This window comes from Sabethes cyaneus, chromosome 2 (assembly GCF_943734655.1).
Source record: "Sabethes cyaneus chromosome 2, idSabCyanKW18_F2, whole genome shotgun sequence".
Classification (NCBI taxonomy): domain Eukaryota; kingdom Metazoa; phylum Arthropoda; class Insecta; order Diptera; family Culicidae; genus Sabethes; species Sabethes cyaneus.
In genome coordinates, this window is record NC_071354.1 from 35,984,157 (window position 1) to 36,009,845 (window position 25,689).

At 41.3% G+C, this 25,689-nt stretch overlaps 1 protein-coding gene across 4 annotated transcripts in view; it reads right to left on the reverse strand.

Annotated features, from left to right (window-relative positions):
• Positions 1–3,500: 3,500 nt before the first annotated feature.
• The window catches only part of LOC128733573 (protein enabled), a 75,466-nt gene continuing 53,277 nt past the window's right edge, over positions 3,501–25,689 (reverse strand). Inside the window, exons 4-10 of one of the 4 annotated variants that reach the window (XM_053827244.1) lie at positions 20,778–20,886; positions 20,448–20,705; positions 20,244–20,378; positions 19,951–20,179; positions 7,604–7,689; positions 7,333–7,524; positions 3,501–7,233 (exon numbers count right to left, since the gene is read on the reverse strand). In XM_053827244.1, the coding sequence (XP_053683219.1) occupies positions 7,087–7,233; positions 7,333–7,524; positions 7,604–7,689; positions 19,951–20,179; positions 20,244–20,378; positions 20,448–20,705; positions 20,778–20,886 (1,156 nt within the window). In that variant the 3' untranslated portion in view covers positions 3,501–7,086. Of the gene's footprint in view, positions 7,234–7,332; positions 7,525–7,603; positions 7,690–19,926; positions 20,180–20,243; positions 20,379–20,447; positions 20,706–20,777; positions 20,887–25,689 lie in introns of all 4 variants that reach the window. The other 3 variants (XM_053827243.1, XM_053827242.1, XM_053827241.1) reach the window with 3 other exon arrangements.

Genomic DNA, 25,689 nt, shown 5'->3' on the forward strand with positions numbered 1-25,689 from the left:
AATCCATGATTTGGCGTTCTTGTGCTGTCTAGGTGGCACAGCAATATTGTTATCATTTTGATTGGCTTACTTTAAAAATTTTACAACAACATTTAACATGAAGGGCGAGTTGATTCGGGTTTTCTGCATACTGAATATTACATTTTAGACAAATATTAAAAATTATGTTTTCATGCAGAAACCACTTCGCCACTGCCTGATAGCTCCTTGAAGTTGGACATTCAAAAAAAATCAGAAAGCATAGTTCCATAAATTGGCGCTCGTACGGACCCCGAGTCGCAACACAGGATTCCAATCAATGCAAGTTAAAGGTTCTACTTGAATTTTCATGCCTCTATACCTCAGCCATTTGGGTGAGGTATTCTTTCGCGATTTCTTCGAAGGATACATTACTGCGCAGAATTTGGAACATGAATAAAAAATCTGAGCCTAAATCTGCGCACTACTGCGTCGCATTTTTCCAACGAAACCAAGGCATGCAATCACTCTTTTTGTCTAAAACATGACTAAAACTAATTATTCTTTCTAACTATGCTGGGTAATTTGATCATTGCAAGGAATGTCGATCATAAATTTGTTAATTTTCTAAAATGACAGTTTTTAGCGTTGGCGCTAACGACGTTGTTTTCTGACGTATAAAATACTTTCAGTTTCAGTTTAATTTATTTCGCTGTCAAATATTATGGCCCTTTTGTGAATAATGGCGTGATATTCAACAGGCATTTATAAAACAATAACACAATGGTCATAGTTATGCACAATGTTGAAATATACATATATTAAGAAAAATGCGGAGAATTAGGAGCTGCGCAGAATTAGGAGCGGTCACGGTATAAAATTTCCATGACACAAAAAGATACAAGCGATGAAAAAAATCTGTTTTGGACATACCCCCAGATAACCCGGAATATCTTCGGTGTCCGCTAGCTATTGCGAATTTCGAAATATTTTAGAAAAACTACAGAAATTTTCCCGTCGAAGGCAATTGGTTTCATCTAAAAATGTCCAATTTTGTAGAAGTTGTGGCCGTTTGAATTTCATCAAAATTTTGCCTGTCCCGATCATTTTGTCTAACCCTTCGTTTAACTGAATCGTACGCCGCCTTGAAGTCTATAAACAAATGGTGGGTGTGCAAGTTGAATTCCCGGAATTTATCGAGGAACTGTCGCAAGGTGAACATTTGGTCCGTCGTGGAGCGTTCCTCTCGAAAACCGCATTGGTATTCGCCAACAAAGGTTTCCTGCCACGGCCTCAGTCTGAGAAACAGGATGCGGGAGAGAATTTTGTATGCAGAATTGAGGAGGGTAATGCCTCGATAATTGCTACATTCGAGTCGATGGCCCCTTCTGTAAATAGGGCATATGAGACCTTCCAACCAGTCCGTAGGTAATTCCTTCTCAGTCCATACTTTTAGTATAACCTGATGGATTGCACAATACAGCCGTTCGCTCCCGACTTTCAAAAGTTCGGCGGAGATGCCGTCCTGTCCAGCTGCTTAGCCGTTTTTCAACTCGTCTCGTCCAAAGTTGGTGGTTTCACAGTTTGTCCATCATCCTCAATCGTTATCCTGTTTCTGTGAAGCGCTCCATCTTGTTGTTTCCAACGCCTAGCCACCACAGGAGTTGGCACGGTCCGGTTCCTGATTCTATTGATCGCATTAAAGAAGCTTCTCGTATCGTGCCTCTCGAAGCAATTCTCCGCCTCCACAAGAACGCGATACCAGTGCTGACGTTTCTTACGACGGTGAAGTCTCTTTTCGGCAGCTCTAGCATCTCGGTATCTCTCTCTGCTCTGGCGTGTCACAGTTGCAGCCAATATGTGACTTCTGGCTCGATTCTTCTCATCAGTCACTCGCTAGCACTCGGCGTCAAACCACTCACTGAAAGTGGGTGCAGCAGTAGTGCCTACAGAGACAATAGGTTACAGAGGCGACAAAGCACTCAAAAACCGTTAAATTTTGAATCAAAACAGACAGTATCATAACAAATAAAAGTAACTCTCCGTTTTGATTCGAAATTTAGCGGTCTCTGTAACCTATAGTCTCTGTAGTAGTACCCAACACTTCCCGCGCTGTAGTACTGATCGCGTCGTGGATGTGTTGTATTCCACTGTTCGTTCAGGTTCTCTCCGAGATGTCCACCGATCCGCTCATCAGTCTTCCGAGAGTACTCTGCAGCAACTCCTTCCGCTGATAACCGCCAAATGTTCAGTCGTATCTTCCTTGTTGGTTGAATACGTTGGGCAACTGGGCGCGGATCTTGCTTACTACGAGATAGTGGTCCAAGTCACCGTTCGGTCCAAGTTTGCTGGTTTTGTGGACGTTTTGGTCAAAGGCAGTTGACAGGTCGGTATATGACGTCGATTTGCGTAATTGCAGACATGTTGTCGACGATGTGCCCCGCCTGAGATGACAAACGGCGAACAAACGGGCCAACCGAATTATATCTCCACAATTCTCGCACGGACACTCGCGGTTTCACGTAGTTGCTTGAACGGCGTTTTTCTCCCGATAAACGGTACGGGCGGATGACCGACAAACTGTTACCGTAGGCGTACACGTTACACGTAGGCAATCGAATTTCAACGGATCTACGGAACACATTTTTACTCTCCGACAAATCCTTCGGAAATGTCGGGAGTACAACGTTCTCACGCATCATATTTTCGTGGATTTCAGGGCAGCATACGAAACAGTCGAGCGCGAACAGCTATGGCAGATAATGCTCCAGTACGGGTTTCCGGACAAACTGACGCGGCTGATTAAAGCTATCCTGGAACGAGTGACGTGCTATGTGCGTGTTTCGGGGGGCACTCTCGATCATTACTAGAAACCTTGGGACAGCGGAGGCAATCTGCACTAGACTAAAAACGGAGGCTAGGAGGATTGGGTTATAAATCAATGCGTTGAAAGCCAAATATGTGGTAGGAAGAGGCTCCAGAGAAACCAACGTTTGCCTCGGATCGTGACTATTGACGGCGTTGAACTGAAAGTAGTTGATGAGTTCGTATATTTGGAATCTCTGGTCACCGCCGACAATAACAGGAGTAGGGAGATTCATCGACACATTCAAGCAAGAAGTCGAGTCTACTTTTTCCTCCGTAAGACGCTTCGATCAAGAAGCATACGTTGCCGTAAAAAGCCGAAAAGCCGAAGTACACACCGATAGCGGAGTGTGGCGTAGGGGTATGAACCACGAGTGGCAGACGCGCAACGAATTGGCGAGTTTCCCAGGACCGAGTAGAGTGGAGAGAAGTTCTTGCTGGTAGAAATATCTTCCTTTTGATGGCATTTTGAGACATAGAGACGGAGACTTTTCTTAGAAAAACTTCGTGGTCATGATCTGCTAAAACTTGTGGTTGTTTATTCTCGTCGTCAATGCAGGATTTCTTCTGTACTCAGTGACATCTTCAAACGGGTCGTCCAACGATTCGTCCGCTCCATCACGGAACACTGTCCACGCACGGTTCAATGTTTTCTTTTTTATCTTTTATTAATCGCAATATTTTTTATCGTTAATTTTTAAAAAATTTAGGTTATCTATGCATGTTTTCCTTTTGTTGTTGGCGTGTGTTTGTATGTGTGTACTGTGTGTGTCCGGTTTGTGTGTGTGTTTATGTATTTCTCTCCCTTTTTTATGGGAGGCTATTTATTAGTAACAATATTTGTTGCTCTCCGATGCAATCGACCTTTCCTCTTTTCTGTTTTCCGGAAAACACTATTTCGTTTGACGTAGTAAATCGTTAGTAAACCTCTACTTCATATTCGTTTTTTTCTGTGTCTATTTTTTCTGTCTTGTATATATTTATAATGTAAATAAAATAGTAAACATAAAATCACAAAATTATATAAGAGATATCCGTTATTCACAATTTGTTTCCCGTGGTCATCTCTCTTAGTTTGTCATCCGAATTTGGAATTTTAGATTTTGATTTTTTCCCGCACAATGTTTGTCCAAAACACAATTTGGTATAATATATTACTATTACTTTTTTTTTGTATTTCATTTGTAGCTTTTTGTAGGAAGCTTATAGGTAAAGCATTGGATTTCGATACATGCTTTGTTTTAAATATACAGACTACATAAACACCTTCGCAAAGTAAAATGAACAAAGCACATGAATTTGTTTGTAATTAGAGGCGCGCAATAAAAGCAGGATTACAAGCATCTGCATCGTAAAACGAAATGACTAAATTTTTGGCATCCAGACGTATTTCATTATGTCGCTATAGCACAAAGGAATAAGTTAGTACTTTGATGAGGATACGTTTAAAAGTGGGGGGCTAAAAGTAAGCAAGAATAGATTAAATCCTATACACAAAAAAAAAACTATTATAACGAAAGTAGTTTCGATACATGGCCAATTTCAGTTCGGTTCGGAAAAAGTTAGCGCCCGCCCTCTTTGAGAGGGATGCCTTTTTCGTGTCTTTCAACGTCGCTTGTCAGGCAGGGAATGCCATCCTTCTGCAGCTTCCTTCGACTGTTGTGATGTGCTTTTTACGTAGCAAAATGCCGATTTTTTCTTTGTTTAAATTATTACAAGTAGTATTGTTTAATACTGTGTGAAAGTTTTTGCTTAGGATTTGCATTCCCGACTACAACACAGAGCGCTGAACTGTTTTCCATTTTCCGTTCTAGATCACGTCTCAGTTTTTTTTCTTTTGTTATCTTCAATATCCGCTATCATCAACACAATTTTACACACACCCATAAGCGCCTAAGTTTGATATATTATAATTTCAATATAAAAGGAGCCTAGAGCTACTATTTTTGTAACGACATTACAGCGAAATGCTTAAAATAAACAAAGGATTAGTTAAAAGTGTAGGTGGTGGAACAGAGCTTCTGTTGACAGTGCTTTGCATCGAATATTTCTATACATTCTAAGTTCTGCAATAAATAAGTTCGGCTTCTAACGTGTGCCTTGCCTATAGCCAATTGCTTGCTTGTGGGAAATAATTACAAAGTCTACCTGCTTTTAGCACTTCTGTGAGCAGTGTAAAAGTATGTAAATTTGGATCGAACTTATGTTCTGCATTCTTAACCGAAAAAAACAGTTTGGCTTGGGACATTTCAGACAGAATTTTGGTTCATTACCAGCGGTATTACAGATTTGCAGCCAGCTTTAGGAAAAGTAACAACTTTATTACTTGGCTTTGTTTAAATGCTTTCTGTCGAGGGCGTTGCTGCTTCAATTAAATCGTAAAACTTTCCGAACTTAAAATTTCCATTCGACGTTTCGAAGTTGGTTGATCGAAAAAATAGCAAAATGCCAATAGAAAAAAATATACAATAATACCAATCAATGCGAGTGTGAAATACTTTCCGTAAAATTCCACTTTTTTCTAGCAAAATTTCCGATTACTGGTAGTTGGCATTTTTGTTCTTTGAAAATGCCTTGTTTTTTCTCTTTCTCTGTTCAGGGGACCGACCTTCGTGTAAACATGCATATTGGCTGAACACTACTACTTTTCCGCTTCCGCTTTGTTTGTGTAGTAATAATTAGTAATCATAGTTTAGTTTATTTACACACTAAATGCATGCGTTTGATTTTCCTGTATTTCTTCTGTTGCCGGGCTTTTCGACGCTTGATTTAGCACAGCATGAAAACACGGCCGAAGTGGGATTCCTATTACACAACGTAAGGACGAGTGGAAATGATGTCGTTGCGATCGCCAATCAACGAACGTCGTCGTGTAGTAGAATGGTGTAAATTTGATGTCACATTATTCGCTTAGGTTAGATTATAGCCGCTTCTCATGATAGTTTGACTTCTTTTCTAAGGTGTAAAAATGGCTGTGTGTTGCTATTTTGTAATGCGTTTTTTAGATCTACAGTAAACTTCGAATTAGGTTTGTTTTTTTTTGCTTCTTTCTGTAACAGGATCCATCGTAAGGTTCTTCTCGTCATCCGTTAGTTACTGTTAAAGGACTCTTCAGGCGCCCTCGATTCGAACAACAACAATTACACGCGTTACACTTGCTAATAATGAAGATGAGATTAGAAATACAGCAAGTCGAAAAACTGAACGGCAAAACGAAAACTATAAAACATCGATCAGAGTGTGAGTTACCGAGCTCATGAATTTAATGTTAATTACTTTTGCTTCTTCACCTATCTGTGTTATGTTTCATACGTCGTACAACTAGATACTTTAGCTTGTTTTTTTTAGATTAAATATGAATGGTCAGTGTGTTTATTTCCAATTGTTTTACTCGGTTCTATGGAGTCAAATACGATCCTTTTGTTTTGCTTAGGGTGACATTTTTTTCCTTCTTCTCTGCCGCTTCCGTGAAACGCGGGGTAAATTGTATTGTTATTTTTTCTTTAATTCTATGACGAGATTATTGTTGTAACCGACTTTAACTAACTCCGTTTGTCGCCTCCTATGAACGGGGGTTTTCTTATAGACGCCGAATAAAAAATGTAGCATACTTTTAGTGTTATTTATATGTGTGTGTTTCGTTTCCCTCACAGGTTAAAAGCCCTATTTGAAGTCTTCTAATCCGGATAAGATATATTTTGTTGTTGATAAGTCGTTTAGCATTTGCTGTTGTGTTATTGTTGTTTCTGATAATATTCCCTTTGTTGTTGTTTTACCCAATGAAATTGTAATTGCTGCTGTTTTTTTTACTTCGATAATATTCGGTAATTACTGCTTCTAACGTAGCTGTATATTTATCAATTGTTCAAATTTTATAATTTCATATATGATACTTCCATATATTTAGCTTTCCTCCTTGCTCAACCTTTGATCGCTTCGTTTAACACTATTGCTATGCACCGCATACGGAATCATCAATAAAAAAGGGTGTAAATTCTAGGGCGGGGTGTGCACGTGTACCCGTCCGTTAGTCTAGAACCTATAAAAAGCTAACCCTCGGGCGGTCGGTCGGTTACGCATTATACAACGTAGTTTGGGTTAAATTGTGTCTCTCCATAGCGCCCCTTGCTCTCATTCCCCCAATTGCCCAAGAAGGTCCAACCCCGGTTGATCGCGACGACGATCCAAATTCTAGCATTTTAAATTTCTCTATCCAGCCTTCGCAAATAGATTTCAGTACACGTCTGTCAAAAGACAACATTTTTACCTCCGGTTGAATTCGGATTTAATAGCTTCTATGATCTCTTGCTTTGCCTTGGCAATTTCGCTTCGCATTTCCCGCATTAGTTCCTCCTTAAAGTTCTCCAGCTCGACCGAGCTGGGCAGCGAAAAGCTATCTCCATTGATTTGCTAAAAACAATTTCAACAACAGTGTCAGGGGTAACAAACAATACAAACTTCCCAATTTGGAAAAGCGAACGAAAAAAAAACCGAAATGAGAAAAGTTACCTTCAGTATCGTTTCTTCGCTGGCGCTGCCAAATCGTTTCCGCGATGGTTTTGGCGATTCGGAACCACTTAGGTTGCTGCTGTTCGCGTTCGCTTGATTGCTGCTGCCCAGTTTGTGCGGTAGCGTACTTGACTTCTCCCACGCCCGCTGGCGCGTTGACGACTGGCCCCCGGCATCGTCGTTGGAGTCCGGCTGTTCGAAAAAGAAATTAAATAATTTAGAACATACAGTGGTTCATTGGGGCCGGTGTGTCTTGTTGCAGGTAGATTACCTCCTTCTTTTCTGCTTGTGCCCGTCGTCGTGCCAGAGTTTTTGCCATCTCGTCCATCATCGATGCCATTCCAGAGGATGATCGTCCTACAAAGGCAAGGGATGGAAAATTGAACAAAATGCTCGCAAAATTAAAAAAAAACATTTAAACAACAAAACAGAAACCAAAATTCATTTAAAAAGTAATTTAGCAAAGATTTTTACAATAACATTGTTTTGCCTGAAAATCACTTTGAGATTTTAACACGTTTATAGTAAGTAATCGAATTACAAAAACCCTATGGCTGCTTATGGTTAAATAGAATCTCTTAAGTTAAAGTTATAACTCGTTAATTTCATAATTTATTATGAATATATTAATAAATTTTACTTAAAGTTCATGTAAGACTAGCATTTTGATCTATTGTGAGATCATCCAGGTATTTTGCTCTACTCCGCACTTCCTTCTTTAGTAGTATAGCTTGAGTGATCGAACTGCTCTTATCATCCATGCTTGAGTGTCGGAATTTTTCGCTTTTCTTTTATGTTTCACTAGTGCTATGGCACCAGACCGGTAGTTCTTTATGGACTTGAAGCCGTGACGCTGCTCACGGAGGTTATACGCACCCTTGCCGTGTTCGAGCGGAAAGTGCTGTGGACGATATTTGGCGGAGTACAAACTGAAAGCGCAGAGTGGCGGAGGCGTATGAATCACGAGCTACAGGCACTGCTTGAGGAGACTCCCATAGTACATCTAGCGAAAATTAGCAGGCTACGGTGGGCCGGACACGTCGTAAGGATGCCGGACGACAGTGCGACGAAAATAGTCCTCTTCAACAACCCCACCGGCATCAGGAACAGGGGGACCAGGTCGAAAGCGATTTGCGACTTCTGAGACAACTAGGAAATTGGCGACGAGTGGCCCAAGACTGAGTTGAATGGAGACGAGTGCTTGAAACAGCACGAGCCACCCCGGCTCTATGCTTAAGAAGAAGAAGAAGAAGAAGAAGATGGCACCAGAATTCGCCACTTTTGTAGACAGAAAACATGAAACCCAAAATTCGTTTCTTTATAGTTGCATATCGATGAGCAGTTTCGACCATACGTATGATAAACAGAAACATTTTTGCAATGTTTTCTGCATAAAAACTTAGACTAAATATTTGAAAAAGTAATTCTGAACGTAAAATTTGTGATGCACGCTGAGGCACCAGTTTTCGACCCCCAAGACACAGTTAACGTCCCCTCTGGAAGCATCGTTTTCATCTTGTTCTAGTCTGAAAATTCATTTATATTTATATTTTACCAATAAAGTGGAATCAATTTTCAGTTAAACTGTGAAAAGGTTCATTGAAGTTCACCAACGACGAAAACTGGATCGTTGCGCGAAGCAAAAAAACGTCTCAATCTAGGGACACTAACTGAAAATAATGCCAAATTGAGTTATTAAATAACCATTAGTTATATAACCACTACCACTATGAAATTCAACTAACAAAAATGTCTTCTTAAAATATTTGGAGTCTTGTTCATTAAAATCCAACACTGTTCAAATTATGTATCAACTTGCTCGACTAAAAAAAGCTTGCAAAGATAGAGAAAGTTTGAATGCAGGCAGTTATTGGTTCGTGGGACCCAAAGGCTGTTTTGGTGGAATCTCGGCTGAAGTAATCCGGTCGATCGGAATGAGCGTTACGATGCACGAAAGTTTAAGACAGACAGGATTGTCGGTGAATCGATCTCACCATTTAACATCTTCGCCACACACACTACTTACTAAATCATCCTACGACGCTCGAGTGTTTGGAGATCCAGCAGACGACATCTAATCGGGGTACGGCGCACAGTGGGACGGATTAAAAAGAATACGGACATCGATATTTGTGACGAAACTACTAAAGATATCAACTTAATGTCTTCTGCAAAGTTTCTTCGCTTTATAAGAACTTTTTTATGGTGTTGGAAAATTTGGGATTAAGGGGATAACACAACAGATAGAAAAAATAACTTTTTAGTTTTAAGCTTAACGTCTTCGATTAGTAAGAAATATTTGTAGATATTATTATTTTAAGCAACTTTACTGAAGAAAGAAAGTGGCTATCTCTTAAGGGAAAAAAGTTACGGAGCGAATCTTGCGGGTACCCCCTTAATATTATTTTTTTTTACATAGCTCTTTTATTTCAACTCTTATAAACATGAAATGTTCTGCAAATTTGTACACAATGCTAATTTGCATATTTTTGTAAAATATTTGGAAACTCTACAATTGCCGGTTTTCAATTTGTTGAAATTTTTTGCTTTTTTATTGCAAACTTTAAGGCGATGTATCTTGAGTAGTAGCAGAATGTAGCAGCTGAATTATAATGTTTTTGCAACATCCACTCTTTATGTATAAGAGCATGTATAAATGACAGTGGGATCTCATGGGCCAAATGAGTAAACTGCATTTTAGTTTATCAGTTTTACAGTACAAAAGAACGTTTAAAGTCGTACAAATCTCATGTTACCTTAAATTAGCTGATTTCTTTTACTAAACATGTCTTATATATACATGAACATAAAAACAAATTAAGGCACGAATGCCATAACCAGGGTGAAAGTAAAGTAAAGCCTAGATGTTATTTTCGAAACTTGGCACTTTGTTTTTTATTACGACCGACTTCACAGCCAGTTGTAGGAATTCAGGAGAATTGTAGGGATAGTACTGCGATTCTATCGCAGCATCTCCCAGTCAAGATTCGAACAGGCGACAATTTGTTAGGTACATATTATTTACTTTGATTCTCTAACAGGTAACATCGAAAAAACCGTACGTTCGAGCTAATGACTTTTTTCCACGATTCCCATGTCTCCAGCGGTATATCTAAATATTTTTTAAAAATCAAATGTATTACAAAATTTAAATAAAGCATATCAACAACTCACAAAAATGATGAGGTCGATTAATTTGTTCTAAATGATCTTTTCTCTAAAAGTAAAAATGACGGAATAATCTTTTTACAATTCTCATGAATTCTTGGTTTTGAAAGATGATAACTCTCGAACGCATGGTCAGAATGTTGTAATCTTGTTTCCAAAATGTCAAGAAGTTTATTGTAAACAAACTTTTTATATTGTTCGTTCAAAACAAATTTCATAAGTTGCTCTAAGGATCTAGGTCAGCAGGCGGTCTTTCTCGTTGGAGGGTTAAATCTTCAAAACTGAAAAACTTAAATGCAGTTTACTCATTTGACCCATGAGATCCCATTGTCATTTATACATGCTCTTATACATAAAGAGTGGATGTTGCAAAAACATTATAAGTCAGCTGCTACATTCTGCTACTACTCAAGAAACATCCCCTTAAAGCTTGCAATGAAAAAAGCAAAAAATTTAAACAACTTGAAAACCGGCAATTGTAGAGTTTCCACATATTTTACAAAAATATGCAAATTACTATTGTCTACAACTTTGCAGAACATTTCATGTTTATAAGAGTTGAAATAAAAGAGCTATGTGAAAAATACCAATATTAAGGGGGTACCCGCAAGTTTCGCTCCGTAACTTTTTTCCCTTAAGAGATAGCCACTTTCTTTCTTCAGTGAAGTTGCTAAAAACAATATTACCTACAAATATTTCTCACCAATCGAAGACGGTAAGCTTGAAACTAAAAAGTTATTTTTTCTAGCTGTTGTGGTATCCCCTTAATCCCAAATTTTACAATACTATTATAAATTTCTCATAAATCGAAGAAACATTGCAGAAGACAGTGAGTTGATATCTTTGGTAGTTTCGTCGCAAATATCGATGTCCGTCTTCTTTTGAATACGTCCCACTGTGCGGCGGTAGATTTGCTGGATCGCGCTAAGGTAAATCTCTCAACGCGATCCTCACAAAACGTTTTTGAACTCGTTTGATGCGCAGATTCCATGCAAGCTGGTACGAACACCATACAAAGCAAGCATTTTTAATAAGTGGACGTCCTAAGGAATAATATAGCGCCTCCAGACAGTGTGGATTATTGAAATCACGAGCAACTTCTTCTTCTTCTTCTTCAGCAGCATAGAGCCGGGGTGGCTCGTGCTGTTTCAAGCACTCGTCTCCATTTAACTCGGTCTTGGGCCACTCGTCGCCAATTTCCTAGTCGTCTCAGAAGTCGCAAATCGCTTTCGACCTGGTCGAGCCATCGTGCACGTTGGGCCCCCCTGTTCCTGGTGCCGGTGGGGTTGTTGAAGAGGACCGTTTTCGTCGCACTGTCGTCCGGCATCCTTACGACGTGTCCGGCCCACCGTAGCCTGCTAACTTTCGCTAGATGTACGATGGGAATCTCCCCAAGCAGTGCCTGTAGCTCGTGATTCATACGCCTCCGCCACTCTCCGCTTTCAGTTTGTACTCCGCCAAATATCGTCCGCAGCACTTTCCGCTCAAACACGGCAAGGGCGCGTATGTCCTCCGTAAGCAGCGTCACGGCTTCAAGTCCATAAAGAACTACCGGTCTAATAATGGTTTTGTACATTGTTAGCTTCGTGCGGCGGCGTATGCTTCCTGATCGTAGCGTTTTACGAAGGGCAAAGTAGGCCCGATTTCCCGCTTGGATGCGCCGCTGGATCTCCTTACTAGTGTTGTTGTCCGCGGTCACCAGCGATCCCAAATACACGAACTCTTCTACCACTTCTAGTTCGTCGCCGTCAACGGTTACCGTCCGTGGGAGGCGCGCATTTGTTTCCTTTGAGCCTCTTCCTTTCATGTATTTGGTCTTCGACGCATTTATTTTTAGCCCAATTCTCCTAGACTCCGCTTTCAGTCTGGCGTAGATTGCCTCCGCCGTCGCAAAGTTCCTGGCTATGATATCGAAGTCATCTGCAAAGCCTAGAAGTTGGCTACTCTTGGTAAAAATCGTGCCTCTCGTTTCAATGCCCGCTCGTCGGATCACCCCCTCAAGAGCGATGTTGAACAGCATGCAGGATAGACCGTCACCTTGTCTCAACCCTCGTCGCGTCTCGAAGGGACTCGAGAGTGTCCCAGAGATGCGTACGAAACACATCACTCGATCCAATGTAGCTCTGATCAGTCGCGTCAGTTTGTCCGGAAAACCGTATTCGTGCATTATCTGCCATAGCTTGTCTCGATCGACTGTATCGTATGCTGCTTTGAAATCGATAAAGATGTGATGCGTGGGCACGTTGTACTCCCGACATTTCTGCAAGATCTGTCGGATAGTAAACATTTGGTCCGTAGTTGCGCGAGCCCCCATGAAACCCGCCTGATAATTCCCTACGAAACCTTGTGCTATCGGTGACAGCCGGCGTAACAGGATCTGGGAGAGTACCTTGTAGGCGGCGTTTACTAACGTAATACCACGATAGTTGCAGCAGTCTAGCCGATCACCCTTTTTGTAGATGGGACAAACCACTCCTTCCATCCATTCCTCCGGTAGCTTTTCCTCCTCCCAAATCCTCGAAATAACCCAGTGTAGAGCCTTTGCTAGCGTTTCCCCGCCATGTTTATAAAGCTCTGCCGGTAGGCGGTCCTTCCCAGCGGCTTTATTGGTCTTCAGCAACCTGATTTCTCGTTTGACTTCTTGGAGATCAGGTGCTAGGACATCACTATCTTCCATGGGCGCTCCTAGGTTAATTTCCGTTCCGCCTTCTTCTGCGACTTCGCCATTGAGGTGTTCATCGAAGAACTGCTTCCACCTGTCGACCACCTCGCGCTCGTTTGTAATTAGATTCCCTCCCTCGTCCCTACACATGTCAGGTTTCGGTGTGTAGCCCTTCCGAGTTTGATTCACCTTCTCATAAAACTTGCGCGTGTCATTAGCTCGGAATAGTTGTTCTAATTCTTCACGATCTCTGTCCTCCTTTTGGCGCTTTTTTCTCCTCAGGATCGTCGTCAACTGGTTCCTAGCTCGTCGGTACTTGGCCAGGTTCTCTCTAGTGGCAATACTTAGATAATTTTTCCAAGCGAGCAACTTTAGCGATGAAACCCAGTTGTCGAGAAGCGTTGGGTATGAAATGGGGAAGGCAACTAGGAAAAAGCGCCTAACAGAGCTCTAGCCATCCCAAGCCCCTACCTAGCGCCTCCACGTGGCCATACCTAGAAATACTCCAATTTGTATAATTGAGTAGTCAATCTGGGAGGTGCGGGGTCGCGCGGTTTTCAGTTCCTAACCTTACAAATATAGTTTTTGGCAGCCATTAAACAACACGACTTTATTTTCAAGTATTATATGAATTATGCTAATATTTTTGGCAAACTAATCTATTTTCAGATAGCGAAATAAGGCCATGGCCTTGGTCAATTGCAACCTGGCTCCTGATCTAAATGCCATTAGTTCATCCCTGAGGGTCCGGAGTATCATTTAACCTTTATTAGCACAGATACTCCCAATGACTGTGAATAAATCATTATCTATGTAAACCAAACGCTTCCCTTTGGTACGGGAGGTCCACGATTTCTTCCTTCCCCTTGATTTCAGGCAGTTTAATGGAATTAGATATTTTTTCTGGTTCTACTTGATTTCTTGGAATTCTCTCTGCGGTACATGCTGCGCAGTTGGCCTGGCCGTTGACAAGAAAAATGGTTGATTCAAGTGATCGTCATTTTCCAGGATGCCTTCAAGAATTGGCTGCGTTAGTGTGGGATTAGATTAGATTAGAAACCCAGTTCGCGAGAAGTTTTTGATATTACCGTGATGCGATGCAAGTTGAATGTGAGTTTGGCTTCAAGCGGTACCCAAAGGTCGTTAGTTTTATCGACTCTAATGCTCATTTATGTGATAGTTTTAGATGACGGAACTGCTGATGCGGTGGAAAGTCATTACTTGACATTTCAGGATGCTGATCGCAAGCCAGTTTTTCCGGCACCAATCGACAAACAAATCCAAGAGCCAACCGGACACAGTCCTCTATAGAACGAATCACCGAATATTACTTCAGATCATCAGCATACATCAGTTTGTACCTAATTCCAAGCAGCAATGTCGTTAAAAAACGATACAAACAGGAGAGGTTCTGTGCTGCTGCCTTGAGGAACGCCCGAGCAGTTAGTAAGAGTCAGAGATGCGCTGAGTCGCGATTTTTTTTTAGCAGTATTTTATGGTCAATACGATCGAACGCTGCTTTCAGGGTAATAGGGGCATTATGGGCACCTTAACTTGTTGGCGGATTTAAGCTTCCAAAATGACTGAATTTTTGAAGTGTCGTTAATGCAAAACATGCATTTAGTGTCGATTAAAGACATTCTGTTCACAAGTTATAAAATAACTGAATCATCATGAAAATTGTAAGTTAAAGTCATGCTTCCAAAACTATAAATCAGTCAGTGTGTGGGGCAAAATGAACACCCCCTGGGGCATAATGAACACCCTTATAAACACTTGCCTGGGAGGTATATACAAGTACAACAAGCACATAGACACATATCACACATTATTGGTCGCTACCCAGTTGAAGCCTTGCAATCAAGTCGCATAGGTTGCCTCTGGAGCACGCAAAGAAAGTCCCGAATGACGATTTCGGAAGCCACACAGTCAATCCCAACCAGCTAGCTGTATTTTGGTGTTAAAGACATGGGCTTTTCCATTTTTTTTCACCCAGGTGGTATGCGAGGCTTCTGATTTTACGGGTAGTAATCCCGTACCATCGAACCCCCATTTCCAAAATATGGTTCACTAGCACTTGTTCTTCAGCAGGAGTGAAAACGGTCTTAAAAGAACCGATTTGGAACACCTCCGGCCCCGATATTGCCGCTTCGTATCTCTTCACATGCTGAGCTAGCGCCTGCCGTGGAATCCCTTGGTGCTTGGCGGCTTCTTTTGTGGATGTTGTTTACCGGTACGTAATACTGTTTATTGGTGGCGCAATGTCTTACGAAAAGAGATATGAAAATTGCAAGAAATAGGCTTGAAAATATCTTTTCCATTATTCGTAGGATTTGTGTAACATATAATACTGGTATGATCTACATTGCTTTATAATTTAAAATAGAAGCAATCGGCAACTTAATTAGCGTTTAAAAGTGAGTGTTTCGTGAAATACTACAGTGGCGCGTTTTGCTCCGACTGGGCATTTTACCACCAGTTACCCTATAAAATCGAAAGTCCAGTTAAGGTGAAATTTGAGGTACAATGTATACATCATGTTACAGTGTGCACATAATAGATTAAAATGTTTAAATGATTGTAAAAGCTTATTTGGTAGTGCTCCAAAATTATATGTTTTTCATCGTTTGAGAACCACATTAAGTTTTTTAATATATCTCCATGTTAGAGTCAATAGGATCGTAGCACTGACCCCGCACTGTCCTGTATTCTAACAGCTGGTTGCGAAGTCTGTCGTATAAAAAAACAGAAGGTCAAATTTCGATAACGGAATTAGCACCCAGGCTTTACTTTACTTACCATGTTTTAAAAGGAAAGATCACTTATGTTTTGAAAAATAAATACTGTAGTACCTACAGTAGCGTATCGCGTATCGTATTTTATTACAAATTGCGTACTCTCGTAGAAAAGAGGGGTGCCCATTTCGCCCCGTGTGATCATTATGCTCCTAATCCCCCTAGATCACTCCAATCTGTGCTTTTTGTTCCATGTAGGTCGACGAGAAATCCATATGATTCGTGCTTACGGATCGACCAGACATAATTTGTGTTTTTATTGTTTTCTGTCGGAAGATTTGACCACTGCGACCATTATTTTGATCTATTGTGGTATACTTCTTCTTTTGTCTAGGTATTAGTTGCCAATATAACACTATTGATGGAAGTGTTTGTCACTGTCAATTCATACCTCTTTTCCCAGTCCGGCATTGAACTTCTTATGAAGTTTATTACCTGATTGGGATTTGCAGACCAGACTTCGAAAGGCTCCATTGTTCCTTTACCGAAGATTCTTAGTCTGCGAGGAATTAGTGCACTGCACTGGCAGAGCAGATGTTCTGCGGTTTCGCTTTCGAATTCGCAGAGTTGGCAAATATCATTGTCCAGCCTACCAATCGTTTTGAGATGGCGTTTGCTCGGACAGTGACCGGTAAATAGTCCTATTATTATACTTAGTTCGGTTTTCTTCAAATTAAGCAATGATAGGCTTTTTTTACGGTGTAGCTGTATAAAGCGCTTAAACTGTCTTAGTCCTGTAGAGGATTTCCAATTTTCCTCTATTGTTTTGTGTTCCCATGCACGAAGTTCGCATTTAAGCGCGCTTGGTGACACACCACAGAACGGTTCTGGGCCGATAATGTCCGTAGATGAACCCTGCCTCGCTAAAGTATCAGCTTTTTCATTTCCTTCCACTCCGCAATGGCCGGGAACCCAGTAAAGGTTTACTTGATTCTTTTCCGTCAGTTGCGTCAGTGAGAGGATACACTCCCATACTAGCTTTGAATTACAAGTACAGGTTTTAAGTGCAAATTTGTGTTGGTCTGCAGATATAACATTTTGTTCTAGCAAGAACGAAATTACTCACTACTATTTCAAACAGCTTGAATGCGGCAGAAAGGCTGGTATAGCACGATAGTTCAACAGGAAACATGAATGACTGCTTTCAGATATCCGGCAATTATCCAAACTCGAATGATTTATTGAAAATAAGGCACAAAGGCTCCACTAGAGCCATTGCACAACGGGGGACGACTAAAGCTAGAATATCATCAGGTCCAGGACAACACAAACGTTTGAGTTTTTTTTAGCAGCGAACAGAATCATATCTGAAATTATCTGGAACGTATTTATGTGAAAATTAACGAAAAGTTTCAAGGTCAAATATCCTCATACGCTTTCATCGTAATCGCCTTGCTTCACAGACAGGGACGACTGGTAAATACGTCATCTGTTTACTGTGATTTCGATCACTTTCCTTTTAGAAAAAACAAACATCTGAACGTGGAGAGACACAAACAGAAGAAAATGCAGCGAAACCAAATCATCCGGGAAAAAAGCGCGATCTGGAACGGCTGCATCGTTCTCAGGAAACGCGAAAGTTCTACCAGAAACTGAACGGATCCCGCAGCAAAGGCTTTGTTACGTGAGCCGAAATGTGTCGGGGATAAGAATGGCAGTATCTTGATAGACGATCATGAGGTAACCGAAAGGTGAAGGCAGCACTTCGGTGAACACCTGGATGGCGCCCAGGCAGAAAACCAAGCAAGGCTGGCCACTTGTCCATACCGGTGAATTGTTAGAATTTGGCATACGGAACAGCTACCGGATGAGTGGAAAGATTTGCCCGATCTACAAGAAGGGCGACAAGTTGGATTGTGAGAACTATCGAGCGATCACCGAAAGTGCTGTCCCAAATTATTTTCCGCCGTCTATCACCAATTGCGACCAGATTTGTGGGAATTTATCAAGCCGGTTTCGTTGAAGGATGGTCAACAACGGTTCAAATATTTACACTACGGCAGCTCCTCCAGAAGAACCGACAATACAGAGTTCCCTAGTTTGTTCGTGGACTGCAAAGCCACATATGATACCATCGACCGAAAAGAGCTATTGACGAGAACAGCTTCTGCATTAAGCTCTTCAAACAGATTTAATCTACGATGGATGGTACACAGTGCTGTGCTCGGCTTTCGGGTGGATTGTCGAGTTCATTCGAATCACACACCGAGACCGACTAACGTCGCTTGGGCAGTAATGTACCGATCGACGTGATTAGTTTGAGGTAGTCGATGAATTTGTCTATCTTAGGGGTCACTAGTAACGGCGGACAACGACATCAGCTGTGAGCTTCGGAGGCGTATTATTAGCGGAAGTCGTGCTTACTATGGGATTCATAAGCAATTGCGGTCAAGCAGACTAAGCCCCCTAACAAAGTGTACCCTGTTCAAGACGCTCATTTGACCGGTTGTTCTCTACGGGCATGAAACATGGACAAGGCTCGAGGAGAACGTTAGGCGCGATACGTGGAAAACTGTGGAACCACTGGTTTAATACCAAATATCAGAGAGGAGTAACAGACCAGAAGACCCGTGCCAGAAGTCAAATACTCACAAGTTCGCAACAACTATGCGTCAGGCCATGTGTACAAAGTCAAGTGATTTTAGCGTAAGTTTATTCTCAGGCTCGGCATTACTCTTGCTTTGTATTGAATTCTACGTTACCCCGATGAAGGCATTGCAGAAGAAAAGTTGCATTTACACTGGCATAGTTAAAGGTACTGGACAGCTCTGTCAGGGCTGGCTATAATTGGAAATAGTACTAGCGTGAGGAGCAAGGTGGAAGCACCCATAAAAATGAATTATTATGCCCTCTCTACAAAAAAGAGGTAACGACTTGATTGTAGAAATTATCGAGGCATGGCATTGCTAAAATCTCTCCCGTATCCTGTTCCTTAGATTGACACTGTTGGCACAGTATTTTGTTGGCGTATTCCCAGCTTTTTAAGAAACTGTGGATTTGAATGCGGCGTATGATACAGTCAAGCGAAGTGAGCTGTAACAAATAATGCTTGAATATGGTTTTCCCACGAAATTGGGAATAAGTAAAGTCGAATGACATTTAAACGCTCAAAGTTATGCGGCGTTAGAATGGTGCGTAAGACCTCAAACGTTTACGGTTTTCGCGATCTTGGAAGCGCATACGCTCTTAAACTTGCTATCAAAGCGGTACCAAGAGTAAACGAGCCAAAAAAGTACCATTACCTTGAAAGTTCACCACCTTCTTCAATAATAAGTCGTGCAAAAGGGCGCGTAACATTTCAAAAGGAGCCAAGCAACATAGAGGGACTCTCTTTGGCGTCCCTCTCTTTCGGTTATTGCGGTGACATAAATAGATTTCAACTAGTTTTCTGAACGATTAGTTAGCAACCAATTCATATAAAACTGATGGATCAAATTCCGTTTGCATTGCCTTTACCTAGGTCATTTCGAAAAGTTACGAGAGCATTTTTCGGTTCGCAATATACTTATCATTTTTACGTGCATTGGCCGTTGTGAACCAACGTGAATTGTACAAGATGCGTCTCGCATGATGGCACAAATGATTTTATGTGCTATGAATTCAAATGCAATACAATGTCGACACATGATTACAGGATAAGAACAGGCCCTTTTTATGGGCTGAAGTTAATGATGAACCATAAAGGGGAATGAACAGTGAAAAAATTACTCTCTTCCAAGCGATTAAGGAATGATCCAACTAAACAGCGTATGAGTAATTGTACAGACGTTCTTCTAATTGCATTGATGAATCCTGTTTGTTAGTTAGTTTAATTGTTAGCCAAACATCTGCTCGATCTGAATTTCGACGTCGTCGACTCGGAAATTCCGCAGCACGGGTGGTCGCGTAATGGTAGGGGGGGTTACGCAAAGGAAAACAAAATGATATGTGAATCAATGACGGATGTTAGTAGTGTGAGTGATAGACTACCTATGGTTCCATAATTACCACTACCTCCGCTAGAGGTGCTGCTGCCGCTGTTCTCCGTGACGGTGGAAACCGGTGGCGCCGGAGTGGTCGACTTCGGCGGTTGACTTCGTTTTAACTTGGCATTGGCGAGCTGTAGCGCTAGAGTGTTGATTCCACCGTCCGATCCCTTTGCTCCGAGTAAACCGGCCCCGGGTAGCGGTGGAGGTGGAGGTGGAGCCCCAGCGTTAACCGGTGGAATCGGTGGTGCAGGTGGCTACGGAAGGAAGCAGCGAATCAGGATGCTTTCAACGGTTGACAATGGTTGTGTAGATTCTTACCTGAGGAACAATGGATGGCGCCGATAGTGGAAATGCCGGTGGCATCGGTGGAGGTGGTGCTTGCGGTGGGGTGCTTACTTGCTGTTGTAGTTGAGGCGCTGGTTGCTGAATCTGTTGCATTGGCATTTGGGGAACCTAAAACGGGAATTCGTTCATTCGTGGATCGCACATTAGTGACGAGAGTATGATAAATGATAAACTCACCGGAGGTGTGCCGTACTGGGGTTGTACGCCGTAGGTGCCATTCGTTTGTCCGTAGCTGTTTGTCTGTCCCGCAGGCATTCCCATTAGCTGTTGTCCGGCGTAGATCGGATTGGCGTTACTGCTCGTGTTGGGCGAGCAAGTTGCTGTGGCGTAAATTGCGCCGTTCGGCATCGGTGGCGTTGGAACTTGCGAGGCCATCTGATTAATCAACTGATTTTGATTCGATGCTACATAAATTGGTTGCTGATATTGTGGTTGCTGAAAATAAAATATACAGCGGTCATTGCATTGCAATCAGACAGTTTCAAACAGTTCGCGTTCCGGTCTTACCGAATTGCTTCCATAAGTAATACTGTTTGTGCTGGTGTTGCTTTGTTGTGATGCATAAATAGGTTTCTGGTTTGTCGGAAGAACGGGCGGTTGTGGAACCGGAGGTGCACTGAAAATAAAAGAAAACAATATCGTTTCAGGATATTAATGACTTGCATAACCGGAATAAAATATAAAGCAATCATACCGACGGATTGCGACGAAACACTGTTACAAACACCCCCAATCGGTTCAAAACCGTGAACGGTACTACGCTCTACTGGGGCTGACCATTTCCAACCAATTTGTGATTTGTCAAAATGTAAATTTCCCTGCATGCAATCTAACGGTGTACCTAGGTATGTATATGAATCATTTTGCACCCTCATCGTCGTCTACATCGCACGGCACAGCGCAAACCAGCTGTGATTTGAGGAGACAGTTTTATTATTGATTCTACTCGGCTTATCACCATAACAAAAAAAAGGCTTTAAAAAATCTCGTGCCTGTCAACATCTTACGACTACGAGATTATAGTACTCTCGCCTGTCCTCCGGATTTAAGAGTGCTCGAGCGAATTTTGCTCCGTCATCGCAATAAAACTGGCCCTTGGCAAACCGAAGCGATTGCGGGTAGCAGCACACAACACTTGCCACGGTGCAGCAGCCACGCTTATTTGCTGCAGTTGCAGTCGGATGATTTTGCCCCAGTTGATAGTTTTTTTTCTTCTTTTTTCAACGAGGGTACTAGCCATCGTCGTAGGTTCTAGTACACATTGGTCGTAATGTACAGTAGTTTACCAAGCATCTTTTGCTCATATTTTCTACGTCTCATCAGTGCGCTCTACTACTCGCCTCAGAGCTACAGGGAGGAAGAACAATAATATTATGCAAATCATTACTCGTTTGTGCTACCCGTGGAACAGAAGTACACGCGAACTCACAAACTTGTTTTAGGTTTGTGGTGGCTTCTGATACAGCTGATGTACTCATTCAGCAACTACCAACTAACGAATGCGGAATGCTAAGCCCCAACGACGACCACCCTAGTTCCATTGGTTATGTCGCCATCTATTTGTGGAATGGTGTCGTTCTCGTAATTTGATATTCATTGCTGCTGAAGCAAGGAAATTTTTATTTGATAACTACACAACTACAGTCGCCTCGAACGCATTTCCTCATTCTGTTTATAACCAGGGAAAGTGTGATGTACCTTTTCTTCCCTTCGCCTGTGCCGGCCTAGTGTGGATTCCCGAGTGGAAATCGACCTATTTTCATTCTGCGCCTCCGACCGAGAGTTGGCATAAGTGATGGTACCGGTACGTGCGGAAAAGGAAATCCTTCGCATGACTATTTTTCTTTTTCGATTAGTACCCATGAATGGGCTATGAAGTAGTGTGCCTGTTATGGATAAATTGAATCGTTACTGCTTTTTTGATGGCTTTATTTTTACCACCTATTTCAGCCCACCTTTTAACCGAATCTTGGCATTAAAAAGGCATAAAATTAATCATACACTATTACGGTGGAGAATATACAATGCACGAATGAAATAGATAATTCAAAACTAGGTGAAACTCTACTACCAATATCATTCCCGGGGCGGTTCCTATTCATACGTACATTCATAGTTCACAAAAGCGAGTTTTTCGTGTTGAAAAATTCACGCTAAAAATTTTTCTCTGTATAGATTAATCACGGCGACATTGATCTACATATTACTGATATTGACCGGGTGTTTGTTGTATTTCGCGCTTTATTTCCTAGCCGCTCTTATTCATGAGCTTTATTTTTGAGATAGTTCAGTATAAGCTTCTTTCAGGAAACAATACGCACGTTTGTTAATTGACAAATAAAAAAAATATTTTGAAAATGTTGCTGACTTTACTATACAAATATGTTATGTCCGAGCTGCGTCCAGTTGGCTTCGAGGTACGACAAGGTAGTCGTCGTAAGTATGCTCTAATCTCGACTGGGAGAGATTGTTATATTAGATTAGATTCTTTATTTCAGAGACTGTTAGAATCAAGCTGTGAAGAAGAAAGAGCGGAAAATTAGATTGGGGAGGGCCATTGAAGCAACACGTTTAATAAGTTTGTACAACGTTTCTCTTTACCCGAGCTTCAGCTATTTCTCTTTCATGCCTTGTTTCCCCCGGGGCTGGGATACTATAAACTCCTTTGTTTCATTACTTTCTTCTGCCGTTACCACCGTCGATTGTCAAAAACACGAGGTTGGTCTTTTTTCTAATGTTACGGGAATTGGATAGAATTTTCGGTATGATAATGACTGGATTGTAACGATCGTAGTGGACACCGGGCAGGTGCTCCCCGTCGAGAGTCGAACCCCGCTAAACTGACTTAGTACCAGCAGCGTGATCCGAAAGCTAGCCGAGAGGCCCCTAATTACACCTAGTGGTAAGAAATGCGTGGATTAAGAGCCCTCGTTAAAGGAACATCGAGGCCTTTGGATATTTGGACTGAAAGTCCCAATAAGGCAATTGGCTTCATAGGAAATGCTGTGCCTAATTGGGATATCTATGCATACTGAGAATTGACAACTACTCGAATTGCTGGTCGCAGTGGTTCCGTCTCCTATAAACAGAAATGATTATGGCAATGGTTTTAGTTTCTTAGTTCGAGCTACAGGCACTGCTTGGAGAGATTCCCATCATACACCTGGCGAAAGTTGGGAGGGTACGGTTGGCCGGCCACGTCGCTGCCGGATGCCGGACGACTGTGCAGTGAAACCCGTTCTCTTCAAGAGCCCCACCGCGAACCAACTACCGGTTAAAAGCTCCATTAAAATAGTAAATAAATAAATAAATAATCTCATTGGCCCTTTTAACATGTTAGGCGAGTTGTAGTTGTTGACTTACTGATGTGGGTACTATTAACTATGGGGGTCTATTTCATTCACTTAATAATATACACTTTTGTTCTTTTTTTCGTCCTCTCTTTCTTATTTTTATTTTCCTTCACTGGTTTCCTCCTCATCCATCTCTCTTTCTCTCTCTCTCTCTCGTCTGTCTCCTTCATTTTTCTCCCTCAGTATTTTTTTTTGTTGTCACTCTTACACTCCTTCCCTTATTGGTTGCACTTTTCATCATTTTACCCCACGGTATCTCCATTCAAATCACTTCCTAACCTAAAAATAACTATTCATACAACTAAACCACCCATTCGCTCTACTATCCCCTCACCAACCCCATCACTTATTTCCCCCGATAACCATTCAATCAACCATTTTCAGTCCCAACCACTCTTCGTTTCGTTTACCGATGTCATTGAACAAGCAGGTCAACATTGTTCCTGGTGCTAATTCAGTGTTCATGAAGGAAGAGGAAGGAAGATAAAAAAAGCATGTGAAACATCTTTTACTCGATATGAAAATAGAGCGTGGTTGCCATATCTGCATGCATCATTCGCAAATTTTTTTCATTTGCTGGTTCAGAGATACAATTGAACAAATTACAAATTACCTCATATTACTTGTGGTGTTCTGCAATGTTATAAGCCTATGTTCCATCGTATGCGTGCATTGCAGTAAGGTTGTGTTATTCTTGAATTTGGTTCAATACGTAAATACAACAGCTACGATGCAGTGTTCCTTAAGAGTGAGTTTCTTACACGGATAGATTTTCCAAAACGGGCAAAATGACTCATAATTCTAGGTTTCTAGCTTATGCTTTATAAAAATACACCATGAATCATGATATCACGAGCTTCTTGCAGTACAACACAACGCAAAATCTTGAATAGTATTATTCATGATTTTGTGCTGCCTGATATGGCAGTTCAGTCATGATTTGACAGGAATTCACATTTCATGATTTCTTTCATGGCATTGGAATCAAATTTCTTTCCGTGATAAGAAGCGAATGCAAAGGCCTTTATTTTATGTGACCGTCGTATTCCGTTGTTATTTAAATAATGTTTTGAATAGGCTTGTTTGTTTAATACTTTAAATATAGAAATGCGATAATAATAAAAACTGCATATTGATTTGTATTTTTCGTTGGTTGAACAGGTAAGCTGAACACCCACGAGTCGCCACTGGCAAGGTGCAAGACACATAAATATTCAATACTTTGCAATCAAAATCCTAAAATATGGCATTTTTTGGAGTATAACAACGTCTTTCTGAAAGGTAGCGGGTACATGGGGTCAATCCAAAGGCTCTATCTTGAAAACTGATCAGGTTTTGAACGCTAATAACCTAAACGATTTTCAATAGTTTGGCACCAATCGATCGAAAAATTTTCTACGCGTCGACCCAAATGAAGAAAGATATTGATACTTGAGATTGCACATTGCACAGAAGTGACAAAACTTCCTCTTCCCAATAGGTCGAAAATTTTCTTACGTCGACGATTAATCCTAGGCCAATTTTATGTCTGTGTTGGAGAAATGCACTACAGCATGTTGCCATTGCATTGGAAAAGTATTGAAAAGAGAATGTGCGTTGTGTTGTGGCAACGATGTGCTACTAATAAAATGGGATCGAATTGGTAAAATGTTTTCAACGAGGGGGGAGGGTTTGGTAATAAAAACAATCCTTGATTTCTGTAAAGTAATAGGACAGCAGTAGTTTTGTTCTTGATTTTGTTGAAGTGTTTCCAAATGTACATTCGCCAGGGCAACTATGAATGATGTTTTCTCGTGATTTGCTTTAGATATCTTTATGATTTACGCTTTGAGCCTCAAAATCGCGTGATTTAAATCTACAGATCGAATGCATGTTAAGATTTGTATGAGAAATGACTCGAAAAAACATCAACTGAAGGCTTTTTCTTCATACTAACGGGTGGCAACTAAAATTTTGGATTTTTTTTCTCAAGCTGTCAAAAACAGACAAAGATACATGAAGAAGATCTGATTTACCGAAATTAAAGATACATTATCCATTGTTGAAAAAAAATTAGTGTACATTTG